Source organism: Schistocerca gregaria, chromosome 1 (assembly GCF_023897955.1).
Source record: "Schistocerca gregaria isolate iqSchGreg1 chromosome 1, iqSchGreg1.2, whole genome shotgun sequence".
NCBI classification, from domain to species: Eukaryota; Metazoa; Arthropoda; class Insecta; order Orthoptera; family Acrididae; genus Schistocerca; species Schistocerca gregaria.
Window position 1 is genome coordinate 846,905,576 of NC_064920.1, and position 24,114 is coordinate 846,929,689.

At 38.7% G+C, this 24,114-nt stretch overlaps 1 protein-coding gene across 1 annotated transcript in view; it reads left to right on the plus strand.

Annotated features, from left to right (window-relative positions):
• The window catches only part of LOC126272616 (histone acetyltransferase KAT8), a 73,427-nt gene extending 50,832 nt beyond the window's left edge, over positions 1–22,595 (plus strand). The window contains exon 7 of the mRNA XM_049975574.1: positions 22,110–22,595. Within this exon, the coding sequence (XP_049831531.1) occupies positions 22,110–22,329 (220 nt within the window). The 3' untranslated portion in view covers positions 22,330–22,595. The remainder of the gene's footprint in view (positions 1–22,109) is intronic.
• The last annotated feature ends 1,519 nt before the right edge of the window (positions 22,596–24,114 follow it).

The window sequence follows — 24,114 nt, forward strand, 5'->3', positions numbered from 1 at the left end:
CATGCGGGAAATGTGATGCATCTTCAAAAAAACCTGGAGTAGAATATTTACTGCTCAATCAATCCTCCAGTATGGAGTATAAACTGTCCTGTTTTTGTTGAGTGGCAGAAAATCCAAGACATCAAAATTATGAAACAAATACCACATGCAGAGGCAAAGAAACTATGTAAGACATAACAGCTACCAACAATCTCATCTTTTATCTCTGTAATTAAGAAATTATCTTCCAAAACCCATCGAAAATATGTATAGTCGTCACCAAGGCCTCGTTTTTAGAAAAAAAAAGTAATAGTAAAACTTCTTTTCATCTGTCTCTAAGAAACCCACTGGAAACACTTAATTGCTCTTGTAATAAACACTTGAACTCTCCACAAGGATGACGAACAAACTTGTGAGAGAGCTAAGAGGAGCATTGCTGTATTTACCAGTGACTAATACCACTTCTCACCTGTTGCCCTCACCACGGTCTTAAAGGGATTTAAAGTCACAATATAAGGTCAAAGGAAAGTCATAGAGTGGTCACTGCATCTTCTACCAAGTGAATGTGTGGACAGCAAGACTTTGATGATCACTTCAGCTCTGTCTCATGTTTTGCTCTCTGCTATTGACCTGACAGTATGTATCACAGATGCTGCTACCTAGCAGACGTCTGCCAGTCTTGCTCAAGCAATCACTTCTCAGTCTGAATTCACCTACAAGAGAAGACAGCCCCCGAAAGAGAGACGGCCACTGTGGCTTCTAGGCGCTTCAGTCTGGAGCCGTGCTGCTGCTACGGTGGCAGGTTCAAACCTGCCTCGGGCATGGATATGTGTGATGTCCTTAGGTTAGTTAGGTTTAAGTGGTTCGAAGTGTAGGGGACTGATGACCTCAGATGTTAAGGCTCATAGTGCTTAGAGCCATTTGAACCCAAAAGGGAAGTGCCAAAATGGTTGTTCAGTAGGGATAAGTGACTACTTGACAGTCTGCTACATACGGCTGAATGCCATGACTTTCTAAGACTGTATCACAAACTTAATTCATGAGACTGCTGAAGCATGTACACAGAACTCTTCACTCTGACTTGGAAGATAGCCTGTTCCTTGATGTAGTTAAGATTGCAGCTCTAGAATCATTGACAAGTGGGTGCCCCTGAAGGGTCTTTTTTGAAGTATGTCACTGTGTAGTGAAGCTCTTGGAGCGCATGTGGACCATTGACTAGCTTGAGTCCCAGAAACTTCTAATGTGGATTCAAGAGAGAAAATTCTACAATCAATAACCCGACCTTACTGTAGGTATCTATATGACACACCTTTCACACAAGCAACACATAGTAGACATTTTATTTTCCATAAAAAGTATGTAGTTCTACTAAGCAGCTTAAAGTCTTAAGCGAGCTCACAAATGGAAATTACATGGCACAATACCTGTATACAGTCCTTTGTGTCTAAATGTTACTACTTCAGTTGCCCTATTGGCCATGTCCAGTTGTAATAACAGTCAAAAAAGTATTCCTTCAGTTTGAATTCCACAAGAATTCTGTGTGGGCCCTGCTCTACTGGGACTGCATGGTTTATAGGTAAGTACCTTACAGTCATTGATATGGTTGACCATCTGGGGATCAGGTTGACAACATGGGCATTTAAGATGGATTCTACACCCAATCTCACTGCTGAGGCTGCCAAACCATCATTTGCCACCAGCAGTAGCGTATAGTGACTAAACAAACATACAGAATAACTCGCGTATTAAAGTACTGCTTGCCATCCAGTGACATGCATATTTACAAATTGACTGTGAGCAACAAGGTTATTTTATATCTGCACAAAGCAGAACTTGCTGGCTGAAGTATAGAGTTTTGCAGATGTAACAGTACTTATGACGAGGCTCTATGAATTTATTTTATAGCACATAAAGTCTCGGAGGAATCTTTTTTCCTTCTTATAGTGTTAATTGAATTGTATGTCATAAAGTGGGAACAGCACCAAAGACAAGTAAAATGGATGTATTCCTTGAAATAAAATACATTACACAACACTACAGCAACAGACATTGCTGTGTAATTCCATACTTTCAGAATTACGAGAGCCAGTGAGCTATTCACACTGTTGACGACTGAAGATAAAGAAAAATCAAAATTGTACGAAGATCACATTAATACGACACCAATGCAGACAGGACAGCCACATTGGTAGGTCAGTAGTTTTGGTAAACTAAGAAGGGAAGTTCCAGTGACAGTCTGGGAAAAAATTACTAAATTTCACTATGGTAATATGTCATGCAACCAACACAAAGCAGCAGGTAATTAAAAGAATTTCAATAAAAATTACACTAAAATGGCCACATTTATTTCAGGTGATGTAGAGAGATATCAGTTCAGCTGTTAACTTGTGCCAGATGCTGCACACATCATATGACACAAAAAAAGAGCAGACTAGTGCAAGGCAGATGACACAGAAATTATGGAATTATTTAGTATAATAATATTAAAATATCGTTCAGTCGGCATGTTTTCCGACACTGAAACAAATGGTGGTTGACAGTTATACATTATGTGATAAAAGGCCACATATAAATGTTTTCATAAAATTCACTTATCTACCGAATCTTTAAGAAGCTGCATGTCTTGCATGTAGATACCCTGCTTGGGTGGATGAATTTAGTTACAAAGTGAGGAGGAGAGGAGGACAAGAAAAAGACAGAAATAATGGGGATATGCTGAAGGCAGACACATTTTGAGGTAACATAAATGGCCAGAAATTAGTAGTCTGTGCTATTAGGTGGCTTGATATTCAATTACAGGTAACATTCTCTGTTACAAAATAAAGGATCAGAATGTCAAAGCATCACCAATGTGGACCTCACTCTGCCCAGTTATTACCTTACCACTGCTAACATGTCAGATAACATTCAGTGACCCTTTCATACTTAAATGTAACCCAAAAAGTGCAATTTAGTATTCTTTGATAGAAAGACCGGTTGTTATCCACTTCACATCTTAATCTCTGATAATATAGTTGAATCACATCTTACAGCAAAGGCTTATTTCAACATGGTTCAATACACCTAGCTACTCTCTGATAAATATAAACTAGCTCATTAACTAAAAGAAACTTGAAAACTTCTTACTTAAGTTTTAAATAGATTATAATAAATATTTTAATGTACAGAAAGTTTTAGTTGAGAATAACGAATTATTTAGGAATATAGGACACGACTCACCGAAAGCCAAAAGCTCTGCATTGTCAACAGGATCACAAACAAAAGGTACAGAGCATTGCTTTGCTAGCTTTCAGAGTGAAATTCCTTTCTCAAGCTTGTAGGAGAAATACACACAAGCACAGTCGTTCACTCTAATGCACACACGTGTCTCCCTATATTGTGCTTAGTTCGACTGAGCACAATGAGTTGTCTCCTTTATTCCTAAATAATTCGTTATTGTGAATATGTGTGAAGCCTTGTTAGATTCTGTAAATTTCCTCGCAAGAGAAGTAGCTGCAAATTGAAATACAATATGCAGTTCAGAAATTATGGTATTTTGCTCTGCAATCACCTGTTATAAACCAACCAACCAACCAACCAACTTATCCCAATCACCCATGATTGGATCCAGGACTTTAAAGAAAGAAAAAGAAAAGGAAAAATAACCAGTTTCAGGCAGGCTCTTGGTGCGATAATATAGCTGAGTGGCGTACTTTGGTGTAATTGTTTGCTGCCACGATTGTAAAATATTGTTGTCTGATGACATTTGGAAATACTACTTCATCATAATGCATACGAAATACCATGGAAGAACAGAACATCCTTTAGTGTTGAGATGGTACAGTAAGGGTCTTTTGCAGTGATTGTCAGTCTCTTAATTCACAGTAGAAAATACTAAACAAATACCCATACTTTAAAAGATCTTTGCATAAATCAGAATCTCATTCTCAGTTGGTTTGTTTTACACATTTTTATTATATCTAAAAAAATATATTCTAAGCTTTTTCTAAGAAATAACTATTTATTAGTTTGTACTGTAGGTTTAAGGGAGACCAAGCACTTACCAAAAAACAAAATGGTTGAGTAATCAACAGGCACAAACAAAGGGGAAAAAAACTTGATAGCTTTCATCGTCATTCTTTTACGAGCTAGAGTAAAACAAAAACACACACACACACACACACACACACACACACAATGTCCATACACGATGCCAGCAAGACTAAGTGCCAATGCTATTTTTCTGCAGGTGGACTAGTTGTGGCGGGAGTTGTGGCGGGTGGTGTGGATCGAGGAAGAGGGGTGTGGGAGGTAGGGAGAGGGATTGGACGCACAATCACAAAAGTTGGCAAGACCATGTTGATTGCTGCCTCTGAGTTGCCTACCTCTAGCTGTGGACAATGACACTGACAGATTTGTAATGAACTGTGCCATAGTATGGACGGGAAAAGAATACATCCACTGGTTCTACCAATCTAGTACTGTTGCAGGGATCCGCTTCTTGTGAAATTCAACATCTGCTGGAACTGTCTCATTGTTTGGAGCATAGTCTTTATTTGCTAACAAGCAACCTAAAGAAAATTTTAATCTCTGCTGTGCAAATGTGGTCATTACACCTCTTCCAGGAACACTTTCAAATCCCTTTTTGTTATGTTTGGTGATTTGCTGGTATATGCTTTCACATTGGGTGAATCAAGCATCATGGTTGTTGAAAATTTGCCACCGGGTTCTAAGACAATAATATACACTTGTGGAAGAAAAGTGCCATCCATTACAATAACATGTATTATCATGTATGAATGGGCAGTTGTTGCATCAGAACCCATGGCACCATGAATTGTCTTTGCTCCCTTAACAGCAAGAGTTCTTCCAGAACTAACTCTTTAGCAAATCTACATTAATTACCTGCTGTAGTGTAAAATTATATTATTCAATGAAACACCTTACTCACCAGCTTTCTTTTGCATGTCAGTGGCATTACCAACAGATCCACTGTCAACTTTACATGTGATCATGTGAGAAACAATCTTCCCTCACCACTACAACGATGTTTTGAAAACTTTGAATGTTCAGGTTATTTCGATCAATTTGTGCTTTAAAAAACATCAGCCAAATTTGTAGTATTGCCATGTGTAATTTCATGTTGTTTTTGCATTACAATAAACTGAATCACAGACCTCTTACTTTATTCTTTCTCATTCGTATTTCTGTCGTAACTTTACAAGGTGGTTTTTTTTCCCCTCAAATGTTTGCTTTTTATTTATCTTTTTTGTGCTATTACAGTAGTGAATTTGATTCTAGGGGACATGTCTAGGTCTACGTCAGGAAGATACTATTGTGGAGGATCATTTCCTCTTGGCTGCTTTATCCAGACTTCAGGAAATTTTGTGTTATTCCTCTTTGCTAGTAATACAAGGAACCACTACTCTCATCACTGCTACGTAATGCTGGACCACTTTCTGAAATTGGCACATTTTCTAGCAGTGTCACTGGATCATCCCCAAATTCACTTTCAATATCATCTTCATCGGTGACTTCTTTATCAGACATAAGGATTCTATACCTTTCAATGAAATGTCTTCATCAAGTTGCTGTTTTCTAATTGTTAGAAAACTATGTAATTTAACCCAATCGACCTTTCCTCTGAAATTTTGGAGAAATCCACTAACAGCTTAAAAACTACAGCTGGTTTAATTGTGAACAGCCTAGTATATGACATGTCACATTCACCTCTATGAGTCCACTCTACAAAGGAAAATTAGGGGAAAATAATTGTGTAATTGAAATTTTTTGAACAGTGGTATGAGGGAGTGTTATGTACAGCATAATGGAAATCCCCGCCTTTGGAGTGTGAATGTTGGGGTGGGCAAGTGTTTAAAAGTCACTTTTTTAATGTCTTTCTTGAATAACTCAAAAACCATGGCTTCTGTTGAAAATGTTTCCCAGTAGAAAACTGAAGTACATTAAATTTCCTGCAAAAACGGTCAAATTCATTTTTTTCTCTAGAATTAATAATTTCCACATTGCAGGGGATGGAAAACTGCAAATTATTAAAAATAGTCGTGCACCATACATACATGTACCACGGCATGTACACATGTGACGCTGGGTTTTAGGCATCCACATCATCCTTCACAGCCAGTAGATCACCGGCAGAAGATATTGTTCAGTATAACTTCAGGTGCTACGGAGTCTTTGGTTAGAGTAGTCATCCTCCCCTCGGTTCCATCCCCATTCAATCTGTGGTAGGGGGTTATTGGGCCATTGTTGTGTTTGTAAATAAGTAACCAAACACCTAAAAGTAATTAGAAATGGTGTTGTAAAAAACATTATGTAAAAACAGGAAATTAATATACCTGTAAATAAACTCCAAAAGAGTGCTGGTGCACAGCTCCTGTTGTTTGTGGCACTGAGGGAGAATATGGATATGTCTTTGTTGATGCTTTTAGGAATGCGACATTCCAGAGTTTATTCAGATGTTGCTGATATTCAGGTGCTTGGTAACTTTCAGAAATATTTTCTCACTAGCCTGTTCGACATTCTCTACTGGTGTCAGGAGGTTACTGATGGCTTCGGATACTATCTTCATTTGCATAAGATTTCTACTGAACAGCTTAACCATCCTTTATTGTGTGTATTGTAAATGGCAGAGGTCATGCCATACCCACTGAACACATAGAGGAGAAGGACAGTTTCTGCAAAAGGAAATTCACAATTTTTTCACCTGAACCACTAATGCACACACAAGTTTTTCTGGTGCACATTGTGCTGAAAACAATGCAGTCCCCACACTTTTCTCCCAGTTTGTTCTTGACTTTCTTTATATGTGGTAATGTTCCCGGAACTCGCTCCATCAGCTAGTCTAAGGTGAACTGGCAATCATCATTTCCCTCTATATAATTGAATATTTCTTCGATTGATGCATTAATTCCTTCAACCTCAGGCTGTCAGCTTTTTCTCAATTTATGTTCTGAGCCTATAAAGAAATTTGTAAAGCAGTATTTGCGACATCTTGCATCTGTAGCTTGTAGATCCCGAACAGGGCAGCTATGTCTTTGGACGGTGTGTCTCTATTCATCTTCATCTCTTCTGCATGAACTGTAGTTGTGCTATCGTAGCTGAACACGATAAACCTTTCGCTGCAACATTTGTTTTTTTTAAATTCTGTTTATCAAAAAATTCATCATCAATTGTTTGTGCACAAAACACACAGCTACTTTTAAAATCAAATTTCTCTTCAGCTGAATGCAAACATTTGACTCCAGGTAACATTTAATGCTTTTCTTCTAAAACAGCCTCCTTCAGAAATCTTTTAATTGACTTATCTTCGATGTACTCTTTTCTGAAAAGTACATGAACAACAGTGTGTTTCTTGTTGCCCAAATTATCAGCTTTTCCATCTTTTCTCAAATAAGTGACATTTACCAATCCATATATTCTTTTCTCAACAACACTGCATAGGTCACTGACATCATCACTATCCCAGATGAAACACTTCTCAGCGATTGTTCATAGGAACATATTTTAGATAAAAACCCTCTTAATTACAGCAAATAAAAACTCATTTAATAAACTGAAAGTCACTCTACTGTTTAAACATGAGCACAGAGTTATTTTGTCTACTCACGTGAAAAGAACTGGCCAGGAAATGTTGGCTAGGTTATAGTGGATTATTGTGTGTGTAAACTGAAGAGGGAGCGGTTCTCATAGTGGGCAACTGACATTTGCTAGGAGAGAGACACAAGAGTCATACAGGATAACTAACAGTCAATTTCCCTGCCAGCAGCACAAGGTGGTGTGCGGGAATTTAAGTAGATTCTATTCATGTGTGTGGTTTTATTAGTAACTAATATCTGTGTACCATTTAGTGTTAACATGATTTGTGGAAAATAAACACTGGCTAGACATGTCTGCACTCAATGCATTTTGTGGGGGAAAAACATGTGCACACTGCATCACCAGTGATTTAAAAAGGTATGCTGCAGAAGAGTCAGTGAAAGTATTGGTAACAAAGTTCCCAAATTGACTGCTCTCAAGGAAAGTTCTCAACCTCAAATTATTCTTGGGACTGCGAGCATGCTAAAACCTGAAGTAAAAAGCTCTGAGATATTTAGTGAGTCTTAGAATGTTTATCGGAAAGACAGATTAGATGCCATAGGAGGGGGAGTGTTCATTGTAGTTGACAAAAATATTGTCTCTACTGAGGTTGAAATTCAGTGTTATCTGGCCACACATAATAGGTCTTGGTGAAACCAAGTTAATTGTTGGATGTTTTTACCAACCACCTGACCCCGCTGTGATGGTTCTAGAGTCATTCGAAGAAAGTCTGTGGTCAGTTGTGCATAAATACCCAGATCGTTTAATACTAGTTGGTGGTGACTTTAACCAACCAAGTAAAGTCTGGGATGTGTATGGATTCTTTGGAGGAGGTACAGACACACAGTCTTTTGAAGTTCTTTTCAACATGTTTCCTGAAAACTGTCTTCAACAGCTAGTTTGACAGCCCACGTGTATTGGAAGTATCTTGAGCTTGTAGCTACAAGCAAGCTGGACCTTATCAGTGGTGTCAGTACAGAGATTCGGTTAGTCATCATGATGTCATGATAGTGACTATGGTTATGAAAATTAATAAATCGGTCAAGAGGATTAGGAGAGTGTTTCTGCTAGAAAGAGGAGATAGGCAATTGTTAGCATCTCACAAAGACAGTGAACTGCGATCATTTAGCTCCACAATGACGGACAAAGAGAAATTATGGGTAAAGTTTAAACAGATTGTGAATCGTGCTCTGGATCAGTATGTGCCTAGTGAGTGTATTAAGGATGGAAAAGACCCACTGTGGTTGAATTACGAAATTCAGAAAATGATGAGGAAGCAAAGGCTGTTGCGCAGTCAGTTCAAAAGAGGATGTGCAAACGATGACAGGCATAGATTAGTAGAGATTTGTGCGTTTGTGAAAAGATCTACATGCAAAGCTTACAACAGCTGCAACCATCATACCTTGGCTAAAGACGTGGCGGTGAACCTGAAAAAATTCTGGCCCTATGTGAAATCACTACGCAGGTCTAAGGCTTCTGTCTAGTCACTCGTTGACCAGTCTTGTTTGACAGTAGAAGATATCAAAATGAAGACCAAAGTTTTAAATTCCACTTTTAAGAAATCGTTGATGCAGGAGAATAATACAAATGTACTGCCATTTGACCATCGCACAGAGTCCCATATGGATGACATAGTAATAAGCATTCCTGATGTAGAGAAACAGCTGAAAGAGTTGATAACAAATAAGTCACCAGGTTCAGATGGAATCCCAGTTCGATTTTACAAAGAGTACTCTACATCATTGGCCCCTTGCTTAGTTTGCATTTATTGTGAATCTCTTGACTGGCATAAAGTGTCAAGCAGCTGGAAAAAAGTGCAGGTGACTCCTGTATATAAGAAGGGTAAAAGAACGGAGCCACGAAATTACAGACCAATATCATTAACATCGGTTTGCTGTAGAATTCTAGAGCAGATAATAAATTTCCTAGAGACTGAAAAGCTCATGTCGTGAATCAGCACAGCTTTAGGAAGCACCACTCTTGCAAAACCCAGCTTTATCTCTTCTCACACGGTACATGAAAACTATGAAAGGACAACAGGTAGATTCCATATGTCTAGATTTCCAAAAAGCCTCCGACTTGGTACCCACTGCTGACTGTTAACAAGGGTATGTGCATATGGAATAGGCTCCCAGATATGTGATTGGCTCAAAGATTTCTTAAGTAATGGAACCCAGTATTTTGTCCTCAGTGGTGTTTTCATTGGAGACAGGGTAGTGTGTTAGGACCACTGTCATTTTCTATACTCATAAATGGTATGGTGGACAGGGTAAGGAGCAATCTGCTGATGCTGCGACAACATGACCCCTAGGAAAAATTTCTAGTTGGTGTGATGAATGGCAGCTGGTTCCCAATGTCGAAAAATGTGAGTTAATGCGGAGGATTAGGAAAAACAAACCTGTAATGTTCAGATATAGCATTAGTAGTGTGCTGCTTGACACAGTAACGCCATTTAAATATCTGGGCGTAATGTTGTGAAACAATATGAAATGGAACAAGCATGTGAGGATTGTGGTAAGGAAGGCGAATGGCCAACTTCGGTTTATTGGGAGAATTTCAGGAGCGTGTATTTAATATGTAAAGGCAACCACATATAGGATGTTAGTGTGACATACTCTTGAGTACTGCTTGAGTGTTTGGGATCCACACCAGATCAGATTGAAAGAAGACATCGAAGCAATTCAGAGGGGAGCTGCTAGACTTCTATTGGTAGGTTCAATCAGCATGCAGGTGCTACGGATATGCTTCTGGAGCTGAAGGGGGAATCCTGAAGGGAAGGAGACAGTCATTTCGAAGAACACTTTAAGAAAGTTCAGAGAACCAGCATTTGAAGCTAATTGCAGAACGATCCTACTGTGGCTAATATACATTTTGCTTAGGGACCACGAAGATACGATATGAGAAATTAGGGCTTATACAGAGGCATACAGACAGTCGTTTTTCCGTCACTCTATCTGCGAGAGGAACAGGAAAGGAAATGACTAGTTGTGATACAGGGTGCCCTCTGCTACGCACAGTACAGTGGATTACAGAGGATGTATGTAGATGATTGTGAAAGAGCATGTAGTTATTTCCAGCGCTGTAGTGATGTAGAGAGAGTGGAGACTTACTTGCTCACTCTACATTTTGCAGATTCACAAATGAGGGAAGAAGTGACCTCATTCTGGCAACCTGCGTTCTCTCACACTTCTACCCTCCACCCCACTCCATCCCACTGCCACCAGTCACATCCCCAGAACACAACTGATTCCTCATCACAGTTCTATTGTACTTTGATAATCACAATCATTTAATATTTGTTCTTGACACACTTCATTTAACAAAAAAATTGATTTCATACTATTAATACACTACATTTAATAACTTGTGACTTTTCCATCCCCTGCAATGGGGAAACTGTTAATTCTAGAGAAAAAGTTAATATAACCTTTTTTTAAAGGAAATTTGATGTAGTTTAATTTTGTACTGGGAAACATTTTCGCTAGAAGCTGTAGTTTTTGGGTTATTCAAGAAATATCTAAAAAAAAGTGACCTTTAAACACCCCTCTACCCCAACACACACATCCCACAGGTTGGGATGTTTAGTATATTTTTCATGACACTCTGCCCTAACACCGTACAAAAATATGCAACTAGACGAATTTTTTCCCGTATTTGCACTTTGTTGAGGGGGCTATAACTTGCAACTAGCAGAGCAGGTCTGCTTCTACTCCTTTCCTTGCACTCCATATTTCCTTCCCCCCTCCTTCCACTTCCAATGGTCCACAGCACATCAAATTGCACCAAATGTTTTTTCATGAGTTCTGAAACCTAAATAAACTGGCCTCGTCCAAACGTCAGTGACAACTACAAGTAACTTTCCTTGTCACCAAGCTCACCTGGTTTGCTATGAGTACCTTCCCTTGTCACCAAACTCACATGGTTTTTCTTGATTCAGCATAGAATGTTTTAAAAACATGGTCACTTGCCGTCTTCCCAATTTCAGTGAGTGATTGCCCAAAACAATCAATGCCACTGGGTATACGATAAAATACATTAACTTAGAAAAGTGAGCTGGCACATCTATGTTGCTTCGTTTGTCTTGCCACACAGCGTGCCCTTGTTGATACTTTGCCTATTAGCAAGGGCAAGAACAGCAAATTCATTAGGGGAAGCCTCCAGCAGCAGCTGACCAGACACCCCGCAATATCATGATTCTTATTTCTATCTCTCATTTTTTTTTCCTAATTTCTTTTCACCTCTTATTTTCATTAGTTTCAGTGCTGAGATATAGGTTGCATATCTTTGCCTGCATTTAACATCTTTCGTTAGTGGTTGTGCCTGGGCTGTGAGGTGTATTCTCTAGCCCAGATACAATCTCTCTCCATGGTCACTATTTAAGTAATGTGGAGCATGTCCTACCGACCATGTCCAAGGATTTTTCTTTGTCATGGGATACTGGTTTTCATCTGGTTGTAGTGAGATGTTCTGTCTTGCTTTTCTCCAAATCATAGAAAAATTCTTTCTACACCATTCCCATATGACGACATTCTCTCCAGACATCTGTGTGTCAGTAAGATTACACTTTCTACATATGTCACTTTCTGACAAATGTATTTAGTGAATCTTGGTTCCCAAGACCTTGTGAATGCTCTTTTAGATTATGTTCCAGCCCTTCAAGGGATACTGTACTTCCATATGGCTGACTCTTTCATTGTTATTCATCAGTCAGTGTGGCTGAGCAATAATTTGATCTTGCATTGTGCTTGCTTTTGCCTGGATGTAGTTAGCTTCCAGCTGAAATGTCCCGATGTTTGCCATGTGTATTTCTGCCAAATTTATTGGTACATGGATATTGTCCAGCTTAAGTCTTTATAGCCACACTCAGCAGACTTTCCGCATATTATCATTTCTCTGTATCAAAAGTGCTGTGCATTTTCTTTGGACACCTGTTAGCCCAAGGATCCCCTTTTTCTGGTGAGGAGGTTATGACATTTATCCCCCCCCCCCCCCCCCCCCCCCTGAAGATTTCACCCATCCAGGGTATAACAGCCTATTGCAGCCATTATTTTTCTGTCAACTGTTTCTACCAAAGGGTGTATTTGTCCAACAAACCATATGTTTCCAGAGTGAGATTTTCACTCTGCAGCAGAATGTGCGCTAATATGAAACTTTCTGGCAGATTAAAACTGTGTGCTGGACCGAGTGCTCAGTAGAGCACTTGCCCGTGAATGGCAAAGGTCCCGAGTTCGAGTTTCGGTCCGGCACACAGTCTTAATCTGCCAGGAAGTTTCAAACCATATGTTTTTATAATATTTTGTTATTAACGAAATGTACCCTATGCGTCAAATTCTGTTGTGGACAGCTTCTCATCATTACCAGTTCTTCCAGTTGCCCGTCATTGTTTCTAGAGAGCAGTTACTTGGTGTTATTTCTGGCAATCTGAGGTTCTCGTGTACTCTGAATGAAGCCTTTTCATCCATTTTAAGTCTTCTCCTGATTGACATCAGGTTACTTTTTCTGAGGTTTAACTTAGAGCCAGATGCTTTTTCACACTCGTGTACACTGCTATTGACGTCCTCAAGGCCCAGCTGTTGATGTCCTCCAGGTCCTGATTAAATTGTATGATGACACAATTGTCTGCATATGCTATGAATTTCATTATGCTTGAGTACAGATTTAATCCTTGAATTCTGACTAGTGGCTGAATTGCTATATCAGAGAGCATCTTTGACATAGGGCAGCCCATCGAACCAACCTCACAATATGTAGTTTGTCAGGTGTATTGTCTATTGGTGATAATCATAGAACTGATGATTACGCATATTTTTAATCATTTGAATAAAGTTTCCACCATATCTGTAGTTGGAAAAAGTAGTGGTGAGAAATCCTGTCAAAGGCATTATATTGATCTAAAGCTAAAATTGCTGTTTCTGGTTGTGATATTACACTGTAAGTGTGATCCCTCTATAATCAACTAGACTTTCAAAGATTGTTTAGCCTGGTACTGCTGCTGCCTCCTGTTATGTATTATCTTCTTTAGTATATTTTTTATTCTAGCTGCTACAATGCAGCCCATGAGCTTGTGATCAGATTTCATGAGGGAAATGGGATGATCATTTTATCTTCTCATGGGTATTCTGTAGGAATCAGTACTATTGGTAAGTGCTACGCAGCAACAGGTTCATTGCCTTCAAAGCAATTTTACTATAAGTACCAAAATTTCTTATAAAACTCAATTGTGGCAGTCCACTGTTACTGGGTGTTTTATTGGCTTGCACCTTCCTCGATCCATCCCGAATCTCTTCTGGGGTTACTTTGTAAGATTCCATCACAACTTGCATTCTGAAGAATGCCCTACTCAAGTTGGATTAAAAATAAATAAATAAAAACTAAATTGGCATCCCAATAGAAGACACGATGAATGGAAATTCCTACATAACGACACACCTGCATCAGCTAGGCTGACTGATACGGTAAGCAACAGCATTACAGGGATGTGTGGTGAGCCACGCGGGGTTAGCCGAGCGGTCTAAGGCGCTGCAGTCGTGGACTGTGCGGCTGTCCCGGTGGAGGTTCGAGTCCTTCCTCGGGCATGGGTCATTCCATGCCAAGTGGTCTAGAGGCTCCCACATGACCCTCATAGATTTTGATGAAATTTTGTACGAACATTTACACATGTTCTCAATGAACACTGGTAAAGTTTCGGTTTCAGATATTCAATACTTTCAGAGATACAGTCACTTGTAGACCATAGCATAGCATTCTATAGTGCGTTCTTGAATTTTCAGCAACTTTGAGATGAGATATCTCTGTAAGTATTTGCATGAAAGAAACAAAACTTGGCCATATTATACTGCTTTTAGAACTCTTTAAAGTAAAATATTAAGAAAAGGATTTCTGAGCAATTGTCATATAGATAATTTTAAGCAAAGTTGGGCGAAAAAATAGCTGTTTAAAAAAAATGCGAACTTTAGTTTCTTATATCTCCAAAAGTAATTGTGGGATGTACATGAAACTTTGCACACCGTAACGCACCAATACAAGGTCTTAGAATATAAAATTTCATTCTCCTATTGCTTTCCATTATTTCACAAATCTAGGGTGAAGTTGATAATTTTTCAAAAAGTGCTAAAAATGGGTATTTTTAGTCAAATGTTTCAAAAAAGTGTTTTCTCCAAACTCTTCTAAACTATGGTCTTTAGAAAGAGCATATTCTAAACTATCTAGAAAAGTGGATTTGGTTTAGCAATGCAAGCATGTAAGGCCCTAAAAAGTAGCATCATCAAAGAATCACACTGGAAGTTTGAACACATTTTTCTGGCACTCAAATTATACCTGAAATCTTTTATTTTGCCTTATACATGCTTATTAATGTCTGGGATAAGTGAAATAAGAGTTCCTGATGAATAGGACCTACCTTAAGTCCGAATAGCAAAAGAATAAAAATAGAAACAATATTTCTTAATTGTCACCTCCCCCCCCCCCCCCCCCCCCACACACACACACACCTCTCTCTCTCTCACACACACACACACACACACACACACACACACACACACACACACACACACACACACACACACAATTATTATTAAGAATGAATGTAAATCGTAAAATTTATTTGCATAATCATCTAATTATTAGTTGTCTGTTTAATGAACAACACCAGCTTACTGATGGAAAAGAAGTGTATAAATGAGTTGGTATGGTCCATGGTGGCTTAACCACTGCTAGTTTCATTTCACCTGAGAAAACCAGCAGTCCCATTGCCATAGGGGCCATGCCCGATAGCTTAACAACAACACCTATGGGTGGGTTTCTTTACCACAGGATCCTAAGCCTGATAAGGGTTTCTTTACACAGCTTCCCAAGCCTGATAGTAAAATTATTCAAGTGCCCTGTGTAACATTAGAAGGCACTCTTGGGTTCCTTAGAGTGTTTCCTCTAACCTATTTCAATTTTTGATATGCTACATTAATTTTCTGATGAATATGAAGAGGAATAGTGTATTGCCGGCCAGACGAATTTACTGATGGAGCTGGAATAACTGCAATAATGTGGTGTTCCAGAACCCAGCACTTGTCACTTCTTGGTGGCCAATAAAATGAATTGCTGGACCATGTGGATGCATCAAGTTTATTAATGTATCCCTTTGCTCTGTGGAGGTCTCACAAATATTCCCAATCCACCACACGTTTTCATAGATGCATGCAACATATTGTCCTGGTTGGAGAGCAGACATTAATATGCCTCCTTCATTACTGTGACCCATTTTAGCTAGAAAAGATGAACAATCATTTGAAACTCTGCTGACCAGAATTGTTGTTTCATCAATAGGTAAAAAGCGATGATTTTCTCTAGTGCCTTCTACAGTTTGGCCAAGTTTAAACCTCTCTTCTTGTGACACAATATTTTTTTTAATTTCACCTTTACTGACGAATGCAAATTTAATTCCATTAATGTTTTCAGAGCAGAAGTGAAACAGATCTAGGGGAGTAAGAATTTGTCCATTAAGAGGCCGTTGCAAGCTTGCTCTTGCTGCTAACCACTTTGTTGTACCTTCAATCCCATCACAAGGTGATTTCCCGTGACTAGTAGCAAAAAAATTCCATTCAGCTGTCATTCCAAAATCACTCTTATGATAGCACAAATTTAGGAAATTCTTGAAATTTTTATATTGAGTACTGGAGCCATCACTGAAATAATGAATGTGGGATATCGGTGCAAACAGTGCTTTTATATATTTGAAGAGCTCCTTGATAAAAACGTGAACTGTAATAGTGTCATGGCGCAAACAATCACTGATAATGGAAAAACTTAAAGATTCTACTTTCTCATTTTGACTAAAGTAGATAACAATTGAATGAATTGTTGCTTGACTATTGTCCCAGTGGAAGTCTTGCACAGCATCCTGAATGATAAAAGAATAATTTTTTGCAAAATCCATTAGGACAACAAGCTCTTTGTCTTTCAGATGACATTTAAGGCCTTTAAGATGCAAGCTTTGATGCTTGGCAATGTAATGATGGCATGACAGACTCCATATTTTATTTTTTACATCTTCAATAAATTCATCCACTACCATTTGCTTCATGTCCAGTGTGGCCCGATCAGTATGTATCCATTGCTTAAACAATAACTTCCTGTGGCTCATGATCTAGGAAATAGCTGGCAATTTCAGATACTATAGCTTCGTGCCCAGGACACCGTTCACAGCGATGTAGCATGCACTGTTTAGAGTTCAAACTGCAAACTGCCTTGCTGAGAATCTCCTTATAATTTTCACATATACCAGCTCCGCTAAGCATAAGCTTAACATTTTGGTGAATTGCACAGACGCAAACTGCATGCATTCCAGCTGATCCTACTGTTACACACCATTTGGGTCTAAGTTCACAAAACTTTGAGAATCGTATTTCTGGACCATTTATATTCTTATAGATAACATACATTTCCCGTAAATGGCAAAGTAACAATCTTTTCTGCATGTATGTCTTTCTATCTAAAAGTCTAACTGAAATACTATCTTTTTACCAGGGCACATCATCTTCAAAAAAAATTCGCACTCTACTAGCAAATTCTGCTGGTAATTTCCTGCTTTGCATATTCTACATCTACATCTACATCCATACTCTGCAAGCCACCTGACGGTGTGTGGCGGAGGGTACCCTGAGTACCTCTATTCGGGAAGTGCCAGAATGCCCTTCTCTGCCTTAAGCTTTTGGGACACGCCTAACTGAGCTGCTGTTTGTCTGACTGTCCATCTTACAGGTGCCAAAGTTAAAATTGCCATCTGTTCTTTATGAATTGCATTCTGCATCTTGGCTTTCAGTTCAGTCAGCAAATGTGCATAGTCGGCACAGTTTCCACATTCCTTAATTTCACTAGCATCTTCAATTTGTCGGTTTACCCCCATTGCATTTACAATTCTGTTTTTAATCACATTTTGAGCCTTTTGAATTTTCTTCTTCACATATTGGGGATTATCTCTGTAGCTTACTGTTCTCTTCAGGGGTGAAATACCGATAGACAATAAGCTACTATTTAATTCTTCTTTTGGTGTAAAGTCCTCATCAGAATGTGATGATGAGGCTGATAAAGCTTCGTCCAAGTGTTTATTTAAGGTAGTCCTGCAAGCCGGACAAATTTTCTGACCTGGCTTTATGTTATTAACAAGCTGCTTCTTCAACATATCAGTTCTCGATATTAGACCACTTGGCACGGAATGGCCCACGTGTGTGTGTGTGTGTGTGTGTGTGTGTGTGTGTCCTAATCTGTGACTTACCTGCACATTAGCAGTGTAGGCAGTCTCCATATTTTCTTGACTTGTAACCTACCAGACTTTACCTGCAGTGTTGCCACTTGTGTATTTTTCACCACCCTATGAATTCTGTATCCTTATCAAGTCAAAATGGTAATGTGGGGAAGTAAAGCTTTTCCACTACCAAAGAAAGTAACAAAGTTCTAGTAAAATTTATGTATATTCGTAAGATGTGTTTGCCTCTATTAAACCTTCTTCCAGTCTTTATACAAACTCCACCAATTCTGTACTGTATGATTCACAATTCACTATGATGGTCGCTGTGCAGTTATGCTCCTTCGTGTACCGCTTTTGCCACTGGTGCAGCGATCCATCAGGTTCAATGTTGTAATAAATCTTGTCACAATTAGGCTAGTCCCAATTGTGCCCTCACTGATATAACGCTCTTTCTGCCATGTAGGTGAAGTCATTGATGACAGTGCCACTAAAGCATAGTTATTAAACACGATTTTCTGAAAGTCCTTCACCAAAGAAGATGAAGTAAATATTCCTGAATTCCAATCAAGAACAACTGCCAAGATGAGAAACATACGAATAGATACCCTCGGTGTCGCAAAGCAGCTTAAATCACTTAATAAAAGCAAGGCTTCCAGTCCAGATTGTATACCAGTCAGGTTCCTCTCAAAGTATGCTGACACAGCAGTTCCGTATTTAGCAATTATGTACAACTGCTCCCTCAAAGAAAGATCCATACCTAAAGATTGGAAAATTGCTCAAGTCACACCACTACCCAAAAAGGGAAGTAGGAGTAATCCATAGAATTACAGCTCCCTATCACTAACGTCAATTTGCAGTAGGGTTTTGGAACATATACTGTATTCGAACATTGTGAAGTACCTCGAAGAAAACGATTTATTGACATGTAGTTAGCATGGCTTCAGAAAATATTGTTCTTGCAAAACACAACTAGCTCTTTATACTCATGAAGTAATGAGTGCTATCCACAGGGGATGTCAAATTGATTTCATATTTGTAGACTTCCAGAAGGCTTTCGACACCGTTCCTCACAAGCGTCTTCTAACAAAACTGCATGCCTATGGAATATCGCCTCAGTTGTGCAACTGGATTCGTGATTTCCTGTCAGAAAGGTCACAGTTCGTAGTAATAGATGGAAAGTCATCGAGTAAAACAGAAATAATATCCGGTGTTCCCGAAGGAAGTGTTACAGGCCTCCTAATTTTCCTGACCTATATTAACGACATAGGAGACAATCTGAGTAGCTGTCTTAGATTGTTTGCAAATGATGCTGTCATTTACCATCTTGTAAAGTCATCAGGTGCAGGTGACCATAACGAATTGCAAAATTATTTAGATAAGATATCTGTATGGTGTGAATAGTGGCAGTTAACCCTAAATAAAGTAAAGTGTGAAGTTATACACATGAGTACTAAAAGAAATCCACTAAATTTCGATTACGTGATAAGTCACACAAATCTGAAGGCTGTAAATTCAACTAAATACTTAGAGATTACAGTTACAAACACCCTAAATTGGAACAATCACATATATAACATTGTGGGTAGAGCCAACCAAAGGCTGTGATTCATTGGCAGAACACATGGAAGGTGCAACAGGTCTACTAAAGAGACTGCTTACACCACACTTGTCCACCATATTCTGGAGTATTGCTGTATGCTGTGGCGTCCGCGTCGGATGGAACTGGCATTGGAAAAGTACAAAGGAGGACAGCTCGTTTTGTATTATTGCGAAGTAGGAGAGATAGTGCCACAGATGTCATACGTGAATTGGAGTGTCAATCATTAAAACAAAGGCATTTTTCGTTGCGACGGGATCTTCTCATGAAATTTCAATCACCAGTTTTCACCTCCGATTTCAAAAACATTCTGTTGGCAACCACCGACATAGGGAGAAATGATCACGATAAAATAAGAGAAATCAGGGCTCACACAGAGAGACAGCTTGAAGGTGGTTCGTTGAACCCGCTGTCAGGCACTTTATTGTGAATAGCAGATTAATCACGTAGATGTAGATGTAGGTCTTCCTTACACAATGCCAGTATCTTTTCCAAAAGAATGATAAAGGACTACCCAGTCATGCCCCACTAATGACCCACATTTAGATTCATAGCAATTGTAACCAACAGATTATTGTTGATCATTGCTTGACCACAAATGAAAAGTACAGCAGCAAGAGCAAGTGCAACAGCTGACTTAATCATGTCTGGCAGCACCTGTGTTGTTGCACAGAATAAGGTTTGCTAAGTGACCTACATTCATCTATGCCTCTGCCATCTTCATAGTCCAAAGCAAACTTTTAATTCAGTGCTATAAAACTGCATTAGCTCCACCCAAGTTATTGCACGCACAATGCCTCTATTTGATCAAAATACAAACCTTATTTACAATATCTGGGCTAGTGACACTGATGCCCATGTGTCCAGCTCGTCGCCAGAATTTCAAGACCCTAACAGTGGCGTTCCTACCACCCTGCCCTCTTCCTGCTCCACTGTGATGTTAGCCACAATCGTTTTCATGAAATTGAACCTGCTTAAGTTTAAACTTGACCTTATTGACTGTCTAGCACATGGATTATGGACTTATGCTTTTATCTAATTTTTGCTGCTGCTTCGTGTTTTACCTTAATGATTTATTGAAAGAACTATTTCCTCTTTGCTGGAGGGTGCTGGCAGGACTAGTCCACCTTTTCCAATATGGAAGGGTTTCCATCTATAGATACTGCATTTTACTTCTTTGTTCGCCTCTTCCGTGGCTACATTCCTCCGCCTCGTGGCTTTTGCAAGTCAGTGAGACACTGCACAGACACCCAGTTTGGCTCATCCCAGAAACATTCAGCACTGTCACCTTGTGATCCACACTGACTTGCCTCATGCTCAATATCAAACTGAATTTTGACTTGCTCCTCTTAATTAAACTTGCTGTAACGTGTGTTTCGTTGCTTGTACAGCAACCACATTTGCTTTTGCCATAACCCATCACTCTTATTTACTGACATAGCAGATTAAAAATCACACTAAGTTGGAATGTGGACATTTGCGCTCATCACATTGCCACATTTCAACTTCACTCCCCCCCCCCCCCTCCCTGACCTAGCGCTGCTGAAAGGTAGTTTTGTTTGGTATTTACTGCTTCATCATCCATGAGCTCCAACCTATGCAATTGTTTATAATATTGTGTATGATATTTTTTCTATTTCAGCCTGGTTTCTTACAATACTGGTGTCTTCTCTTTTTAATTAATTAATTTTTGTCCTATATGGTGTATCTCCTTCTTGAGATGGAACAATGATGGATTTTCCCAGAAGTATAGTTACTATCTCTAGAACAGATTTTTATTCCTTCCTTTTTGTCTCTGTTTGAGTAGTGATCACTGCGACTTAATACTTTTAACATCTGTGTAATTTCCCCTGTTAGAGATGTGTCACAATACAATCCATCCCGGCATTGAAAATGAAATTCAAAAGTTTCACTCTGCAATCAGTGATTTCTTTCATAACTATAAGCCATCATACAGGTGGTTATTTGAGCACTAGCAATGGAAATGTATGCTGCTGGCACCAACTGGTACACTAGACTTCTTGCACATTTTCCTTTAACTCTTGCTCTTTGAGAATTTCAGTGTTTAATTTCCGCCCAGTTCTGCCATGGAACAATTTCTGGCTTGTCATTTGAATGGTGCAATGGCATTGTAAGTGGTCTTAGAAATGTATTGGCCATGTTTCAGCTGCAATTACCTTGTCTTGCAGGTGTGACAACAATTTGTCATTTTGCCCACATTCGTTTCTTTTAGCATGTGTAAGGTGCTAATAATGTCAGCATTGAGCACCTGTAAGCTCCAAAATCACACACACACACACACACACACACACACACACACACACACACACAGTTTTTGAGTCATTTTTCGCTGTAGTATAGTGAGTGATAAATATTAATATGAAGTATCTTTGACTGTACAATGTATCGTGGCTTGAGGAATATATTCGGAGATGCAAGGAATATATTTGTAGATGCTCAAAGACTGATTGCTTAATAGTAAAGAAAGATAGGTATTTATTTCTATACTAACACTCAGAGCGTGTTTACTTATATTACGAAACATTACTTTCCTCAGAATATGCATGGTCTCATCTCTGGTATTCATAGATTACTTCTAAGAGGAGATAATTTCTTTGCTGTTCATTTCTTACATCTATAAACCATGTCAATTATGTGTTTAATATTCATAGAAGTAATCTTTCTTAATTGAGGAATTGGATCTTTTACCTGTTCCAGTGAAATGACGAGTATAACACAGACAGACATAATCTCGACACTGCAGAGTATGAATATGGTAAAATACTGGAAAGGGCAGCATGTCATTTGTGTTACACCTAAACTTGTGGAAGAACATATAAAATCATCTCAGTTTAAGAAACCAAGGCTTGTGGTGGACACAACAGCTCTCCGTTGGGCTCCACCAAAGAAAACGCAGACGAGAACTGGGAAGAAATGAAAGCAAAAGCGTACAAGGAAAAGTGAAATTAAAAGCGTACAAGGAAAAGTGAAATTAAAAGTGTACAAGGAAAAGTGAAATTAATGAATCATTTCATGTGCACATCTTGTCATTACATTTCTTGAAGTGAAATAATTGCATTTGAGAGTTGTAATGCATTTTCTTCATTAATATTTATTATATTCACATACTTTATTTGTAAAAAATATCATTTTTAAAGATACACAGCTGTATATATGAAAATAAAAGCAAAATATTCAGGTGAATATATTGGAGTTTTATTATTGTCTTCCATTTTGTCAAAACTGTTACTTTTATATAACAAACAAAATCATATACTTAAGGTAATAAGTAATGAACAATTAACAGCAATTTGTTGTCTAAAATTCCATTCCCAGCATCAGGATAGTTTTGGTTTTGCTTCAGTAGTGCACAGTGCTTATGGAGAGGCCATTCAGTGAATAGACTGGCCAGCCATTCTCCGTACTTAAATCCTATCGAGCATTTGTGGAGTGTATTGGGGGGAGGTGGGGCAGCATGTCCGTACCAATGACAATCCAGCAGTTGTCAACTTTCCTGGTAAAGAAATGATCGCACACCCTATTAAGAACCATGTTTCTTCTTTTGTAATGTCCAGGGACCATCATGAGTCACTATGTCTTCAGTGTAATTATTGCCTTTGCATAAAAGTGTCATTTCTGTTCATCTCAATGCAAATTTCTTTCAGTTATCTTCTGTACTATATGTAGCAATTATTTTGATGTATGGTGTATGTTTCATCAAACTATGTTACTTGACAGTGACACACCATGAGAAAGTTATTTTTGTATTTATAGTCACTGAATGGGGAAAAACATTTATCTGAGAGACTTTCATTTGCTTACATCTGAAGATGCCAGAAGATGATATGGCACATTTGTAGTAGGGGTTAGGAACATTATAGCAAGCAATTTGCCTCCTGAAGTGTTAAATTATCGGGGGGGGGGATGTACATTTTGTACACTAAACTACACACCTAACTGTCATTAATATTGTTGCTGGCCAATGATATTTTGTGCATAGATGCTGCAGAACTTACAAGTAATGGGTAAAGTTGTGATAATAAAATGCCTAACATAATTTGCTGTGTAAATGGAACTTTAAGAAAATAAAACACTATCGACTTTGACATGATTTGCAAGATTATCCTACTTAGAGCCGTGCATGCTCTATCTTCCAGGAAGAGAAGAGGAGAAGCTTTCAGCTGAATTTCATTGTGGAGTTGCCATGGTTGTCCCTAAAGATTTAGGCTCCCATTCAGTGTTCACTATTTATTGACAAGCTTGTTGTGTTTTGCTCCTCCTCCAATACTGAAACATCTTCTGATCACTTGCAAGTGAAGATCAGTAATTGGAAGAATGGGAAGATAGAATAAGTTTAAAGTTATTGTTGATTTTTTTGTTCCTGTTGTCTCTTTTAACTTATGATGCTCAAAAGGCTATACTTTTAAAACTCATTGATGTTTATGAGTCTTTTTTTTTTGTTGTTGAGAGACCCACATGGTTGCACAGCCATGGGTTGACTTTGAGTGTATTGGAGTTCCTCAACTATAGATAATGGGAAAAACGGCCAAGATAGACCAGTCTGATTCAGTTCTACAAGAACATCTTGAGTATGAAACTATGAATGTATAAGTTGTGGCTAAGTAAGGCCAAATATTGTAAAATGGTCAATAATATTCTCCATAAGTGGATTAGGTGGGCAACAGGGTCATGTAAGAGCAGCCAGAAGACTCAGTTCACATTT